Source organism: Somniosus microcephalus, chromosome 5, assembly GCF_052327205.1.
Source record: "Somniosus microcephalus isolate GS21.2 chromosome 5, FLI_Smic_1.0, whole genome shotgun sequence".
Lineage (NCBI taxonomy): Eukaryota > Metazoa > Chordata > Chondrichthyes > Squaliformes > Somniosidae > Somniosus > Somniosus microcephalus.
In genome coordinates, this window is record NC_140991.1 from 260,868,793 (window position 1) to 260,884,313 (window position 15,521).

The 15,521-nt window shown below is 44.5% G+C and overlaps 1 protein-coding gene across 3 annotated transcripts; it reads left to right on the forward strand.

The window, feature by feature from the left end:
• Positions 1 to 855: 855 nt before the first annotated feature.
• Positions 856 to 14,730, forward strand: bloc1s4 (biogenesis of lysosomal organelles complex-1, subunit 4, cappuccino). 3 transcript variants are annotated; one of them, XM_085988870.1, is made up of 6 exons: positions 858 to 1,116; positions 8,814 to 8,885; positions 9,383 to 9,484; positions 10,854 to 10,988; positions 11,514 to 11,634; positions 14,014 to 14,097. In XM_085988870.1, exons 1-5 carry the CDS (start codon positions 928 to 930, stop codon positions 11,619 to 11,621), a joined length of 606 nt encoding a protein of 201 aa, XP_085844996.1. In that variant the 5' UTR covers positions 858 to 927; the 3' UTR covers positions 11,622 to 11,634; positions 14,014 to 14,097. The 3 variants fall into 3 exon arrangements, with proteins under 3 accessions (XP_085844999.1, XP_085844996.1, XP_085844997.1); XM_085988873.1 differs by lacking the exon at positions 9,383 to 9,484 and having other exon boundaries at positions 856 to 1,116; XM_085988871.1 differs by lacking the exon at positions 11,514 to 11,634 and having other exon boundaries at positions 866 to 1,116; positions 14,014 to 14,730.
• Positions 14,731 to 15,521: the final 791 nt, after the last annotated feature.

Below are 15,521 nucleotides of genomic sequence, written 5' to 3' on the forward strand. Positions count from 1 at the left end.
AGTCTCAGAATACGGGTTAGGACATTTAGGACCAAGGTGAGGAGAAATTTCTTCACTCAAAGGGTGGTGAACCTGTGGAATTCTCTACCACAGAAGGTTGTGGAGGCCAAGTCACTGAATATATTTAAGAAGTAGATAGATTGCTAGACACAAAAGGCATCAAGGGGTATCGAGAGAGTGGGAATATGGTATTGAGATAGAGGATCAGCCATGATCATATTGAATGGCGGAGCAGGCTCAAAGGGCCAAATGGCCTACCCCTGCTCCTATTTTTCTATGTTTCTATGACAGAGGTGTTCAAAATCATGGGGATCTAGCCAGAGTAGATAGGGAGAAACTTCCCATTGGCAGAAGGGTTGAGAACCAGAGGGCACAGATTTAAGGTGATTGGCAGAACCAAAGGCGACATAAGAAAAAACTTTTTTGCACAGCGAGTGGCGATGATCTGGAATTCACTGCCTGAAAGGGTGGTGGAGGCAGACTCAATCGTGGCTTTCAAAAAGGAATTGGATAAGCACCTGAAGGAAAAAAAAATTGCAGGGCTATGGGGGAAAAGGGAGTGGTACTAGCTGAAGTGCTCTTGCAGAGAGCTGGCACAGGCTCGACAGGCCAAATGGCCTCCTTCTGTGCTGTAACCATTCTATGATACACAGAGAAATCCTCAGCTAACTGCTCCAGGTTATCTGGTAGGACTTGGATGAAAGGGGGCTGGGCCCGGGTCGAGGGGGCGGGGCTGGGCCCGGGTCGAGGGGGCGGGGCTGGGCCCGGGTCGAGGGGGCGGGGCTGGATTGCGCCCGGATGTAAAGGGGCGGGGCTGGGCCCGGGTGGAGGGGGCGGGGATGTAAAGGGGCGGGGCCTACTTGGGCCCGGATGGAAGGGGCGGGCCCGGCCTCCGCCTGACTGATATCAATCAACTGACTCGGCGCGATGGAGGGAAAGTGGCTCGGAGCTCCGAGCGGCCGAGCCAGCAGGCCGGAGGAGGGAACAGGCTGCTCGGTGGAGAGCCCGAGGGTGGCAGCCCAAGGCGAGGCCTGTGGGGAGAGTGAGCAGGAGACGCTGCTGCAGCACGCGGCGAGCTGCTACTCGGGGTATTTAAGAGCTGGCGCTGGGCAAGAGGTGAGCTGAAGGGGGCCGGGGGTCACTGGGACCTGCAGCGGCTGGCGGGGCCGGGTGTTCAGTGCCGGCGGGACTGATCCCTGGGCTGTCTGTTAACCCACTTCCTCGCTGCTCCAGGGAAGTTCAAGCTGCTGCTTGTAGTTCGCTTCCTGAGATACTCAGTCGATGCAAAGTGGAGCCAATCAGGTCAAAAGGAGTGGCATTTAAAAGAAGGACTTGCATTTCTATAACGCCTTTCACGCCCCAAAGCACTTTGCAGCCAATGAAGTAGTTTTGAAGTGTAGTCGCTGTTGTAGGAATGTAAGCAAATGGGAATCAAAAAAACACAATGATGGGAATGCACAGCAAGCCAGTTAACATTTGTGAAGAGAAGTTAATGTTTTAGAGCTTAACTTTTAGTTTTATTCTGCTGCCCTTATTCTACAATACAATACAATACAAATCGCTTTATTGGCATGATAAGGTACATCTTATGTTGCCAAAGCATCAAAATACATTTATGGTTGAACACATAAACGCGGTTCCATTCATACAGTGTATAAACAGGTATATCCCTGAGTTTATAAATATATTTTCGCCTTGTTTATATATATCCTTGTCTTAGTTTACTGGTTGTCCCTCTGTTCATGGCAAGCTGTAACATAGTGTGCCGCCAGTGTTACACAGCTTCTCTCCTCCCCCAGTAGGAATGGGAGTTTTTGGTTGTCAGTCAGATTTCTGAATTCAGGGCATATTTGTGAGAATTTTTGATAGAAATTCTCTCTGATGCCCTGATATTTTCCACAGGCTGTGAGGAAGTGCATCTCTGTCTCAACTACTCCCTGACTGCAGTGAGAGCATAGCCTGTCTTCTCTTGGCAGCCTGGTCTGCCTGTGTCTGCCTTTTTCGATCGCTAGGCTATGTTCGCTAAGTCTGTACCTTGTCAAGGTTCTTCTCAGTTTGTTATCCTTTACCATGGTCAGGTAATCAGCTATGTTGTATTGTCTGTTTAGGGCCAAGTAGCAATTGAGTTTGCTTTGGGTTTTTGTTGTTTCTGCCCAATATGACAGATATTTTTCCTTTTGCTTAGCGACGATTGTGTTGGGTCGAATTCTTTGTGTTACCCTGTCACTGTCCTGGGGCTGGTTATTGTTAGTATTGTTAGTAGTTACTTTATTGAGTCCCAGGACTAGTTGACTGAGGGTATTCTTCTTTATGGTCAGCTCTTGGCATTTCAGGGCGTCGTAGTGATAGCATTGGGGGTTGCTCATTTGTAGGTGATTCCAAAATTTGGTGGCTCTTTTTTGGATAGTGATTATTAATGGGTATTGGCCTAGTTCCGCCCTGCATGCGTTGTTTACTGTTTTCCTTTGAGTCCGGATAACTCACACCAAACCTGTTCACCCATCACCCCTGTGCTTGCTGACCTACATTGGCTCCAAGTCTGCCAACGCCTGGATTTTTAAAATTCTCATCTTTGTTTTCAAATCCCTCAATGGCTTCACCTCTCCCTATCTCTGTAATCTCCTCCAGCCCTCCCCCCTCCCGAGATACCTGCGCTCCTCCAATTCTGGCCTCGTGCATCCCCTATTTCCTTTGCACACTATTGGCGGCCGTGTCTTCGGCTATCTAGGCCTTAAGCTCTGGAATTTCCTCCTTAAACCCCTCTCTCCTTTTTAAGACTCTCCTTACAATCTACCTCTTTGATAATGATTCCTTCGGCTAAGTGTCAATTTTCATCTGATTACGCTCCTGTGAAGTACTTTGGGACGTCTTACTATGTTATATGCGCTATATAAATGAAAGATGTTTACGACTTCTTCAGAGCTGTTTTGGCAAATGAATGAATGACCAGTTAAAAATGTTTTGATATTGGTTGAGTGAGGAATGTTGGTCAGGACACTGGGAGAACTCCCTGCTATTCTTTCAATAGTAATCTAGGCTCTTCTGTATGCACTTATCCTGGCAGATGGGGCCTTAGTTTCAGTGTCTCATTCTAAAAATGACAGCTCTAACACTGCAGCACTCCCTCAGTACTGCACCGAAGTTTCGGCCTGTGTTATGTCCTGTATGGGACTTGAACCTGCAATTTTCTGATTTGCATGATAATCCTAGCTGGTGCTCCAAGCTGATATGTAGAAATAAAAACCTCATTACAAAAGGTTGTTGGGGAATTTAAATTCAGTTAATTAAATAAATCTGGAATAATTACTAGTATCAATAATGGTAACCATGAAGCTATCAGATTGTCGTAAAAACCCATTTCGTTACTAATGTCCTTTTTAGGGAAGGAAATCTGCCGTCCTTACCTGGTCTGGCCTATATGTGACTACAGACCCACACTAATGTGGTTGACTCTTAACTGCCCTCTGAAATGGCCTAGCAAGGCACTCCAACTGTAACAAACTGCTGCAAAACAAAATAATAAAAATGAAACCGGATGGACCACCCGACATCGACCTCAGCACTGGCTACAGACACGGCAATGGCACACCCAGCCCAGTCAAACCTGCAAAGTCCTCCTCACCAACATCTGGGGTCTTGTACCAAAATTGGGAGAGATGTCCCACAGACTAGTCAAGCAACAGCCTGACATAGTCATACTCACAGAATCATACCTTTCAGCCAATGTCCCAAACTCCTCCATCACCATCTCTGGGTATGTCCTGTCCCACCGGCAGGACAGACCCACCAGGGGTGCCGGCACGGTGGTATTCAGTCGGGAAGGAGTGGCCCTGGGAGTCCTCAACATTGACTCCGGATCCCATGAAGTCTCATGGCTTCCGGTCAAGCATAGGCAAGGAAACCTCCTGCTGATTACCACCTACCGCCCTCCCTCAGCTGATGAATCAGTACTTTGCGATGTTAAACACCACTTGGAAGAAGCACTGAGTAGCAGCAAGGGCACAGAATGTACTCTGGGTGGGGGACTTCAATGTCCATCACCAAGAGTGGCTCGGTAGCACCACTGCTGGCCGAGTCCTGAAGGACATCGCTGCTAGTCTGGGCCTGCGACAGATGCTGAGAACCAACGCGAGGGGAAAAACCTACTTGACCTCGTCCTCACCAATCTACCTGTCGCAGATGCATATGTCCATGACAGTATTGGTAGCAGTGACCACCGCACAGTCATTGTGGAGACGAAGTCCTGTCTTCACACTGAGGATACCCTCCATAGTGTTGTGTGGCACTACCACCGTGCTAAATGGGATAGATTCAGAACAGATATAGTAGCTCAAAACTGGGCATCCATGAGGCGCTGTGGGCCATCAGCAGCAGCAGAATTGTCTTCCAGCGCAATCTGTAACCTCATGGCCTGGCATATCCCTCACTCTACCATTACCATCAAGCCAGGGGACCAACTGTGGTTCAATAAGGAGTGTAGAAGAGCATGCCAGGAGCAGCACTAGGTGTACCTAAAAATGAGGTGCCAACCTGGGAAAGCTGCAGCACAGGACTACATGCATGCTAAAAAGCAGAAGCAGCATGCTATAGACAGAGCTAAGCGATCCCACAACCAACAGATCAGATCAAAGCTCTGCAGTCCTGCCACATCCAGTCCAGTGGTGATGGACCATTAAACAACTAACGGGAGGAGGAGGCTCCATGAATATCCCCATCCAGCACGTGAGTGCAAAAGACAAAGCTGAAGCATTTGCAACCATCTTCAGGCAGAAGTGCCGAGTGGATGATCCATATCGGCCTACTCCTGAGGTCCCCACCATCACAGAAGCCAGTCTTCAGCCAATTCGATTCACTCCACATGCTATCAAGAAACGGCTGAGCCCACTGGATACAGCAATGGCTATGGGCCCTGACAACATTCCGGCTATCGTGCTGAAGACTTGTGCTCCAGAACTAGCTGTGCCTCTAGCCAAGCTGTTCCAGTACAGCTACAACACTGACATCTATCCGACAATGTGGAAAACTGCCCAGGTATGTCCTGTCCTCAAAAAGCAGGACAAATCCAGCCCGACCAATTACCGCCCCATCAGTCTACTCTCAATCATCAGCAAAGTGATGGAAGATGTGTCATCGACAGTGCTATCAAGTGGCACTTACTCACCAATAGCCTGCTCACTGATGCTCAGTTTGGGTTCCGCCAAGATCACTCGGCTCCCGACCTTATTACAGCCTTGGTCCAAACATGGACAAAGGAGGTGAATTCCAGAGGTAAGGTGAGAGTGACTGCCCTTGACATCAAGGCAGCATTTGACCGAGTGTGGCATCAAGGAGCCCTAATAAGACTGAAGTCAATGGGAATCGGTGAGTAAAACTCTCCACTGGCTGGAGTCATACCTAGCACAAAGGAAGATGGTTGTTATGATTGAAGGTCGATCATCACAGCCCCAGGACATGGCTGCAGGCGTTCTCAGGTCAGTGTCCTAGGCCCAAACATCTTCAGCTGCTTCATCAGCGACCTTCCCTCCAACATAAGATCAGAAATGGGGATGTTCGCTGATGACTGCACAGTGTTCAGCGCCATTCACAACTCCTCAGATAATGAAGCAGTCCATGCCCGCGTGCAACAAGACCTGGACGATGTTCAGGCTTGGACTGATAAATGGCAGGTAACATTTGCGCCACACAAGTGCCAGGCAATGACTATCTCCAACAAGCGAGAGTCTAAACACCGCCCCTTGACATTCAGTGGCATTACCATTGCCGAATCTCCCACCATCAACATCCTGGGGTCACCATTGACCAGAAACTTAAATGGACCAGCCACATAAATACTGTGGCAACAAGAGCAAGTCAGAGGCAAGGTATTCTGTGGCGAGTGTCTTGCCTCCTGACTCCCCAAAGCCTTTCTACCATCTACAAGGCACAAGTCAGTGTAATGGAATACACTCCACTTGCCTGGATGAGTGCAGCTCCAACAACACAAGCTCAACACCATCCAGGACATAGCATCCCGCTTGACTGGCACCCCATCCACCACCTTAAACATTCACTCCCTCCACCACCGGCGTACCGTGGCTGCAGTGTGTACCATCTACAAGTTGCACTGCAGCAACTCACCAAGGCTTCTTCGGCAGCACCTCCCAAACCTGCGACCTCTTCTACCTAGAAGGACAAGGGCAGCAGACACATGGGAACACCACCACCTCCAAGTTCCCCGCCAAGTCACACGTCACCCTGACTTAGAAATATATCGCCGATCCTTCATCGTCGCTGGGTCAAAATCCTGGAACTCCCTCCCTAACAGCACTGTGTGGGAGTGCCTTCACACAGACTGCAGCGGCTCACCACCACCTCCTCAAGGGCAATTGGGGATGGGCAATAAATGCTGGCCTTGCCAGCAATGCCCACATCCCATATTAAAAAAAAAAAAAAAAAATGTTTTCTGATAAAGGATCCACAGGCATGTGTCAACATTTACAGGGCCTCCCCATGCAAAGTTTGAAGAGCATTTCTAATATGGAAAACACAAATCTGCTGCATAGATGTATGTTTTTTTTGATAACATACTGATCCCAAGTGGTGCATACGTCACATTTATACTGAGTGGCAGAGGTGTCCAACATGTGGCCTGCAAACCTTGTCAACTCAGTCCTCTTTATACCTATATTCACTGTTGTACTTCAATTTTGTGGGCCAGGAGCTTTGGAAAGAGCTGTTCTTAGCATTGTTGGCGCATTGGTGGGCAAATCCTAAATCGGGGCACCAAGATCTTTGTTTCAGTGACTTGAGATGTACACAAATTGATAGAAATAGTGATTTGATGTTTTATTTGGCTGGGGGGTTCTATGATGCATAACTATGCAGCCCATGGGGACATGCTTGGGCAGGCCTGCTCTATGGTACTATTTAAATATATAGAAAGACTTGCATTTATTTTCAGGACCTCAGGACGCTCCAAAGCACTTTACAACCAATGAAGTACTTTTGAAATGTAGACACTTGTAATATAGGACACATTACTAACAACTAGCAATCTGCTATACATTTAAATTAAAAATCTAGCAGTGTAAAACTGCCAGGGCTGTGATTTTTCAGTTTGGATTGGGTAGTGCATTAATTTGTTCTAGTCCACCTTTAGCCTGAATCTATTTTCGAGGCTACACAAGGAACAGCGAACACAGCTGACAGTCTCACTATACTGTCTGTCATGTTAGTTGATCCAAATTCAATTCACTGAACTGAAGGAGCAAAAATACTGCCGCGATTTCCATGTTTCAAATTGGTAAATGTTTCCCTGCCCCGTGGAATTAGTTTTAATGTTTGAACTTGTCCTGTTGTGTGGCAAACCAATGGTTTGAAATGTTTGGATTTTAGATTAGGGCTGTGCGACAATGATCATTCAGTATATATTTGTACTGCTGAATGATGCAGAAGGAACTGGGATAGAACTGTTTTCATAGAATCATTCAGGTCACCAAATGTGCCCTGGTGTTTTTCTCCATAAGCCAATCCTTTTCTTCACTCCCTCCCCATTCTGTAAATATTCCTCTTTTTCAAGCAATTATTTAACTCCCTTTTGAAAGATGTTATGGACTCTGCTTCAACAGTGGTTTATGGCAGAGAATTTCATTCTCTATCAGATTCTGGTGATTTGTATACCTTAAGTTTGAGTGATTTATTTGGTTATCACTTCCCTTTGACTAATTACCTTCACTAACTTTTACACCCACTGGTAGTTCTAAAATTTCAACATCCACCTCCTCTGAAAACTGAGGCAAAATACTTATGATATCTTTGCCATCCCATTGTTTTCCATTACAAACTTGCTTCTTTCATTTAGTGGCGCTACTCCTACTTTATCTTCTTCACAATTTGTTTGCGAAAAGCCTTTTTATTGTCCTGTTTTTGGGTAATTTCTCTTGTACACCCTCTTGGCCTTTCTAATCTCCCTTTTGCAGCTTTTCCTATATATTCGTCAGTGCTGTTGGCACTAAATGCTTTTTTAATAATTTGACCTAATTTCTCTTTGTCCATGAGCCTCCAGCCTTGATGCTTGATTTATGCCCTTTGTTTTCTGTAGAAACATTTCTCATTGCTAATCTATGGTTCTATTTGCTATTTTATTTTTCATTTAGTCTAGGCATGGTCCCTTTTTTATCTTGCTATCATATTTGCTTTTTTTCCAGTCAAGTACCCTTGTTCTTGACTTTTTTTTAAAATACTGTAACTGAAAGTAGTTTCAGGCCAACTGCACTTTAGTGCCAAACTTCAGTTCAGGCCAAGCTCACTCTACTGGCTCAGCTGCATTCTCACTCCACTGCCCCTTCACAGCGTGATTGCCTCTAGCTCATACAATCTGCTTAAACCCTCAAAGCAACACAGCCAGCATGCACGCAGTTACCGGCTTGATCTTGCAGTTCCAGCCTACTCTGTCTCAGCACCAAATTCATCCTCACCATTGGTTCACCAATATCTGGAGACAGATGAGAGATGAGGGGAGAGGTAGCAAAGAGGAAGCCATAGAGAACCCAGAGATGGCAAAGAGGATGATAATTAGAGGTAGTGGGACTGGCAATGGAAGGGTGAGACCCTGATACTGTAATTAGATAAGATGGAAGCAGTAAAAACAGGCACAAACAGGAAGGTGCGAGGACAGCAAATGAGGAATTTATAATTTTGCAACCAGTCAGATTATTTCTGAACTAGAAACTTTTGTTTTCACAAGAAATTAAGCTTTATTGCAAGTAGAATTTTACTTTATTTTCAATGACTGTAAAGCTCCACCTTGACCAGTTTGTGTTTGTGAGTCGCAGATCCAACAGTTGGAGACAAGTTTAGAAGAAATGCTTACCAGAGTGGATGAATTCTGTGGGATGTTGGACATGGTAAGCAATGGTTTTAGCAACTTTTTATTTTTTCCCTCTCTATATTCACCTTTGGTAAGCACCTTGCCTATGTGCTGAGCACACCAGGTCAAGAGGACAGAAAGATTTCCTACAGATTTCTCCATGGTTGTCGGCCGTGCTGTTCCGTGTGCAGTCAGTTAGAGGTACAATTTTAAAGTTGGTTAAGTTGAACTGTCTTGTGTTCTTCAAGAGGGAATCCCTCACTCCCACACAGCATTCGTCTAGCTGTCCAAATGAAATCTGATTTAAACTCTCACGCAACCGAGATAGATGGACTCAAAAGGCTGACATCACAAGGACTTGAAGCATATCAACTGGTATTAGACATTCCAAAAGCAGGAGTTATTTTTGCTCGTTCCTGCTGCAGCATGTTAATGTACCAAGTTGCTGTATTAAAAGTGCACCATTGTGTAAGCCTTTCGAAATGCAGGATTCGCAGTACAATTTATGGAATAAAATACTCTTTTCTGCTGTAGATTCGAAATGATTCTTCTCAGATAATGAATGAAAATATCCCTGAAATCCATGCAAAAGCAGATGAAATGAAGCAAATGTACAAAAAGATTGATAAACTAGAGGTGGGTTATTTTTTTTTACTATAGTTAGACATTTGCCTTGTGATTTAAAAACAATGGAAACAGTTGTCTTAAAACTTTCCATCTAGTAGTTACTTATAATATAAAAATCTTGCTTATGTGTGGACTTCCTGTCACCATTTTCCATTATAAATTCATATATCCACATTTACAATGGAAACCATCTACGTAAACTTTGTTCTTTGAATGCTATTAATCCATAGAATCATAGAATCTTACAGCACAGAAGGAAGTCACTTGGTCATTGAAAGAGCTATCCAATTTTTTTTTTCGTTCCTGGGCTGTGGCCGCGCTGGCAAGGCCAGCATTTATTGCCCATCCTTGATTGTCCTCAAGAGGATGGTGGTGAGCCACCGCCTTGAGCCGTTGCAGTCCATGTGGTGAAGGTACTCCCACAGTGCTGTTGGGGAGGGATTTCCATGATTTTGACCCAGCGATGATGAAGGAACGGCGATATCTTTCCACGTTAGGCTGGTGTGTGACTTAGTGGGGAACTGGGAGGTGATGGTGTTCCCATGCGCCTGCTGCACTGAATAACCTGATCTTAGCGGGGGTAGCAGTAAAGGTGCGGTAAAATATCTCGGCTCCGAGGTTAGGAATAGGAAAATCAGCCAGGTGACCTGCTCCTGCTAACTGCCCAGCAACCCCTGCTGAAAACATGTCTTTGCAGATGTTGGGTTTAGGCTCGATTGGGCCGCACTATTGTACTCCCACAGTGTTAATTACTGCCAGCTAGCATTCACTGTCGAGGATCACAAATAATGGCTACTTGGGTGTGGTAATGGAAAGGTGTCTGCGGAACTGTACCACAGCAAAGCATTGATGTCTTGAGGAAGGAAAAACACTTGAGATATTTAATACTTGTACAGGAAACTTTCTGGTATCCGGCACTGACGGGACCGAGCTGGTGCCGTCCCATCAAAACTGCCGTAGAAACCAGCGCTAATGTTAAAACATACGGAGCTTTTGAGCTCAGTGTGAATCAACAAACCCTGTTGCTTAGCAACAGCTTCAAAACAGTCGGCCGCAGCTTAAAAGCATCTCTGTAGCTAAGCAACAGCTTCAGCTAGACCTTGCAGAGCATGACTGGAAAAAAAAAGCAACAAGAAGGAAAAAAACTTATAGGAAACGGCTCCTGAATTTTGCCGGTAGATAGAGTTTTCCGGACATTTAACCTCCGGTTAAACGAAAGTTTCCTGTACAAAGTTTTGCACGTTGTAGCAGTAAAGGTGACCCTAGATACAACTAAGATTGTTATGAGAGGCAGTTTCAATGTGCTTTCAAGGGAAGCTGTCTATAAAAATGCAATCAGTTGGATGTTTAAATAACTGAATGCTAATGTAAATTGCAGGCCTTTGTCAAGATGATTGGACAGGATGTATGTGTGCTAGATGACCAAGTAACACACGCTGAAGCCGAACTTGGAACCTTTCCCAATGCATTTAGAAAAATCTTGCACTCAATCGGTACTCCAGCATTCCTTAACGTGAGTAATGTTCCTGTCATTTTTTTAAATTCATAGTGTGTTGAGTTTAACTATCCACTTTTTATGTTCTGTGGCTGTTGTAGCAGCTACTACATGTATTTGTGGAATCTTCATAGGCAGCTGCAAGTGTCCCTGTATAGCTGTCAACCTCCATGTTTAACAATATGAGGTTCTGAGCAAAAAGACTAATATTGAACCCACTGAGAACAAAAATGAACTACAAATACTGGAAATCTGAAATAAAAACAGAAAATGTTTGCAATAAACAGCATTTTCTGTTTTTCTTTTAGCATCTATAAAGAGAAAAAGCAAGTTAACATTTTGGGGGTGGATTATTAGTCAGAACTCAAAATAGGAAGGTAAGCAAGTTATTTAATACAACAGAACAAACAAAGGGGAATGAAGGAGAGAGAATGAGTACAATAAGTTTTATTGAAGAGATGGAAAGGTTTGAAAACTGAGCAATTATGAAGACAGTACCAGTGAGGCAATAAAAAGATATTGGGCCAAAATTTCTTGTGGCAGGACAACGAACAACGTCCGCTGTTTAATGTTGACGATATTTTGCTCCAAGTTGCTGGAAGTGCGAGATGGCAATGGCGCGGCACCTTCTACAGGGCATCTGGAATCTGAGTGAACAGGACAGGCAAGTGTGTATCTCCTTAACCAATCAGATTGGAGCATTGTGAAATCAACAGCACAAGGACTGAGAAGGAAGTGTAAGTTGGAATGGTGAATTCAATGTCAAATCAAGTACAGAAAGAGAAATAGAGGGGGAAAGAAAGACTGGATTAAGAGACAAAAAAGTTTTTAAAAAATCATTAAAATTTTTTTTGTAAATCTCCAATAATTAAAACCTGAAGGAATGAGACTCCACACTTGTAATAGTTAATTTTCAGTGCCAGAGAGGTTGATTGGCAGTAATTAACACTTGTCATTAAAGGGGTACTTCTTCTTAGGCAGTCCCTCGGAACCGAGGATGACTTGCTTCCACATTTAAAAATGAGTTCGCAGGTGACTGATGAGTCCAATGTGGGACCTACAGTCTCTGTCACAGGTGGGGCAGACGGTGGTTGAAGGGGCGGGTGGGTGGGGTGCTTGGGTTGACGTGCGCTCCTTCCGCTGTTTGCGCTTGGCTTCCGCTTGCTCCTGGCGAAGAGACTCGAGGTGTTCGGCGCCTTCCCGGATGCTTCTCTTCTGCTTTGTGAGGTCTTGGGCCAGGGATTCCCAGGTGTCTTAGACTGAAAATGACAACTTAACTTTCTGTGACGAGTTTACTTTGTATCTACAGTGCAAGTACAGGATCTTCACATACTGCTCAATGCATGTGAATGGGGAGCCAGACAGCCAGATGCCGTTTTCGTGAAGCTAACGGCAAAGTGATGCATCTCGATTTCCGCATTTAGTCACGCATCTGCCCTGCCTGAAGTTGCTGTGGAATTTACGCATAAATAATAGCGAAAGTGATTAGCTTCATTATTATACTGACAGCAAATTTTGGGCCATTTCAGAGTGAAAATATCAAAGAAAAACTAGTATCTGAAATTTAAAAAACATAATGTTGGAAGGACACAGCAGACTGTCAGCGCCTGTAAAGGAAAGACTAGCAACACCCCAAATCAGGACACCCCATCAGGACTGTGTGTTCTGACCGAGGGACCACAGCTACACCATCTGTCCCATTCCACACTCCCCAGACACTGATGGACCTGCTGTGCAGCCCCAGCTCTCCCTGCCTCTTTACAAAAATGGGAGAGGTAACTATGGTCTGAAGTTGTTGGTCATTTTTCAGACCAGAGGGCATACACTGCGCACCATGCAGGTCTGCAATGCTTTTATATTTGGGACTTCTGCAGAGATCACCATAAATCAATGTCTGTGCACTAGCTCCCTGCAGTTACATAGCTGACGTGATAGGGTATACTGGGCAATTTTCCACTTTGTTGAATAGATGCCAGTGTTGTAGCTGTACTGGAACAGCTTGGCTAGAGGCGCAGCTAGTTCTGAAGCACCAATCTTCAGCACTTGCTGTAGCCTTTGTTGTATCTAGTGCGCTCAGCTGTTTCTTGATATCACGATAGATGCATCTGCGACAGATAGATTGGCATTGGAGGAGTCTGGATTGTGGCTGATGGGTATGATTCCGTGAGTATGACTGTCGGCTGTTGCTCGACAAGTCTGTGGGACAGCTCTCCCAACTTTGGCACAAGTACCCAGATGTTAGTGAGGAGGACTGGGCTGGGTGTGCCTTTGTCATGTCCAAATCTAATGCTTAGGTCGATGCCAAGTGGTCCGTCCAGCTTTATTATATTTCTTTGCGGTTTGATACTGAGTGCCTTGCTAGAGGGCAGAGGGCAGTTGTGAGTCAAGCACATCGCTTTGGGTCTGGAGTCACATATAGGCTAGACCGGGTGAGGACAGCTGGTTTCCTTCCCTAAAGGACATTAGTGAATCAGTTGGGTTTTTACAACAATCCGATAGCTTCATGGTCACTATTGCTGATACTGGATTTTTATTCCAGATATATATTTTTTTAAACTGAATTCAAATTCACAAACTGCCATGATAGGATTTGAACTTGTGTCTCCGGATTGTTAGTCCAGGCCTCTGGATTACTAGTCCAGTAACATAACCACTACATTACCATACCCTGGTGAAGCATATGATTTATACTGTATACTATATTTATCTGCTATTTTTAAATGAAATAATCTGTTGGTTTAGAGCCTTGGTCTGATGGATTGTATGTTTCATCGGTTGTCAGAGAGGAGAAGAGAATCACGTGGTGGCATGTGATGCTTTGCAGTAGCTGGTGTACAGAATACGGATTCTTTGTGATCCCTGGATCTCAGTCATTTACTTAGATGTAGAGAAAGAGTCACTCCAGATTGTAGGGGATGCATATGGGAGTGACCAATGATGCTGAAATCGAGGGTTAAAAAAAAAGTGACCAAGGTTATGACCTGGTGAGGCATAAAAGGCAGTTGGGGCATTGATCCTAATTGATCTGCTTTTCTCATTGTAGAAATCATCCTTTCCAAAGAGACAGCAGCAAAAGTTTGAGCCTCCAGTTCTCTTCCAGACAGAAGATTACTTCCCAGCACAGAACTCTCAGGCACGTGAATGACGACGCTGAAAGAATAGCAACACAAAAGAGGGGATCTAATTGCCTAAAACCTACTGGATGCACTTAATCAGTAACTCTCGGACAATACTGAATCAGTGTTAAAATCCTCTTGAAACAGGCCGACGCTCAAATCCTTGTGAAACAGGCCAACGCTCTTGTCTTCCTTTTGAGTCTTCAAAAATTACTTCAGTTATGAAACTGCTGCTTAAATATATGCACAAAGGAAATACCGCTGCAAGGTCAGATTAGACCAGTCTTAACATTTGTCTACACATTTATGGTTGTCAAAGATGGACTTTTATGCTGCTTTGATAACCAAGTTCTATTTGAGACTGGCTTTTGATTTTGTTGATAGCAGTGTATGGTGTCTCAGCTAAAGCCCAAGACATGTTTTTTGCACTTTTTGAATACTTTTTTTGCCTTAAAAGATAATGAGCTTCCAAAAAATGTTTAATTCTGCAGACTTTATATAGAGTGCAAAAAATGCCTAATTAGTTGTTAAAATATCTAACTTTTATTTTGTACAAATAACTAATAACTGCTTTGGACACTGGATTTTATAAATTTTTTTGCTTTGGAAAATATTAAATTGCCATTCAGTATTGTCACACCTAACCATGCACGCTGTGTATTTTTTTAAATTGTTAAAATGGTACTGTTTTTAAATACCTGCTAATAGGAGCTTGGGGTCTCAATTATCCACAAATTTCCATTATGCACTGGGGGCCTCCCCTCTTATGGCAGATATTCATTGTACAATCATATTTGTGACTTCATGTCTTTTTTTTTGAGTTGACCTTTTAAAATGGCTGGCCACCGCTGCCCTAGATTGAACAGGATTTTTTAGGTCTGCTGATCGTGTGTAAATGCATGACTCCATTCAGGGCAGGCTGGAGGCTCCACTGCAATCCCCCTCTGCCCCCTATCCTACTCCTGCCCAGCAGTTGTGGGTTTTGCCAGTGCCTGAAGCTGGCTGTGTTTTTGAGTATTGGACCACATTTGCAGCCGTCTGTACAGAACTACTCTGGTGCTGCTTTCTGCCAGATTTCACAAGACAGTGCACAACTTTGGAAAGTATTTGTCATGACATTTTAAAGTCTTTTTTTCGTACCTGGAATTTTGTTCAGGTTAGGTGGATCAATTAAAATCCGATTGTTTCTTAATTGTTTTTAAAAATTGTAATTCTCCAATTTTCTTTTGAGGGGGATGAAAATCTGCTCAAGTGATGCACGTGTATGAGGTTCCTCACACATGTTTTTTTATGCCACGAATGGTCAGGATTTGGAATGCACTGCCTGATAGGGTGATTCTGTGATTTTATGATAAGCTGCCATGGCCCCAGTTAGAAGCCTTGGAGCAAGTTAGCTCCGCATCTTTTCAGGATGGGGCTAATGCATCAGGTGGGG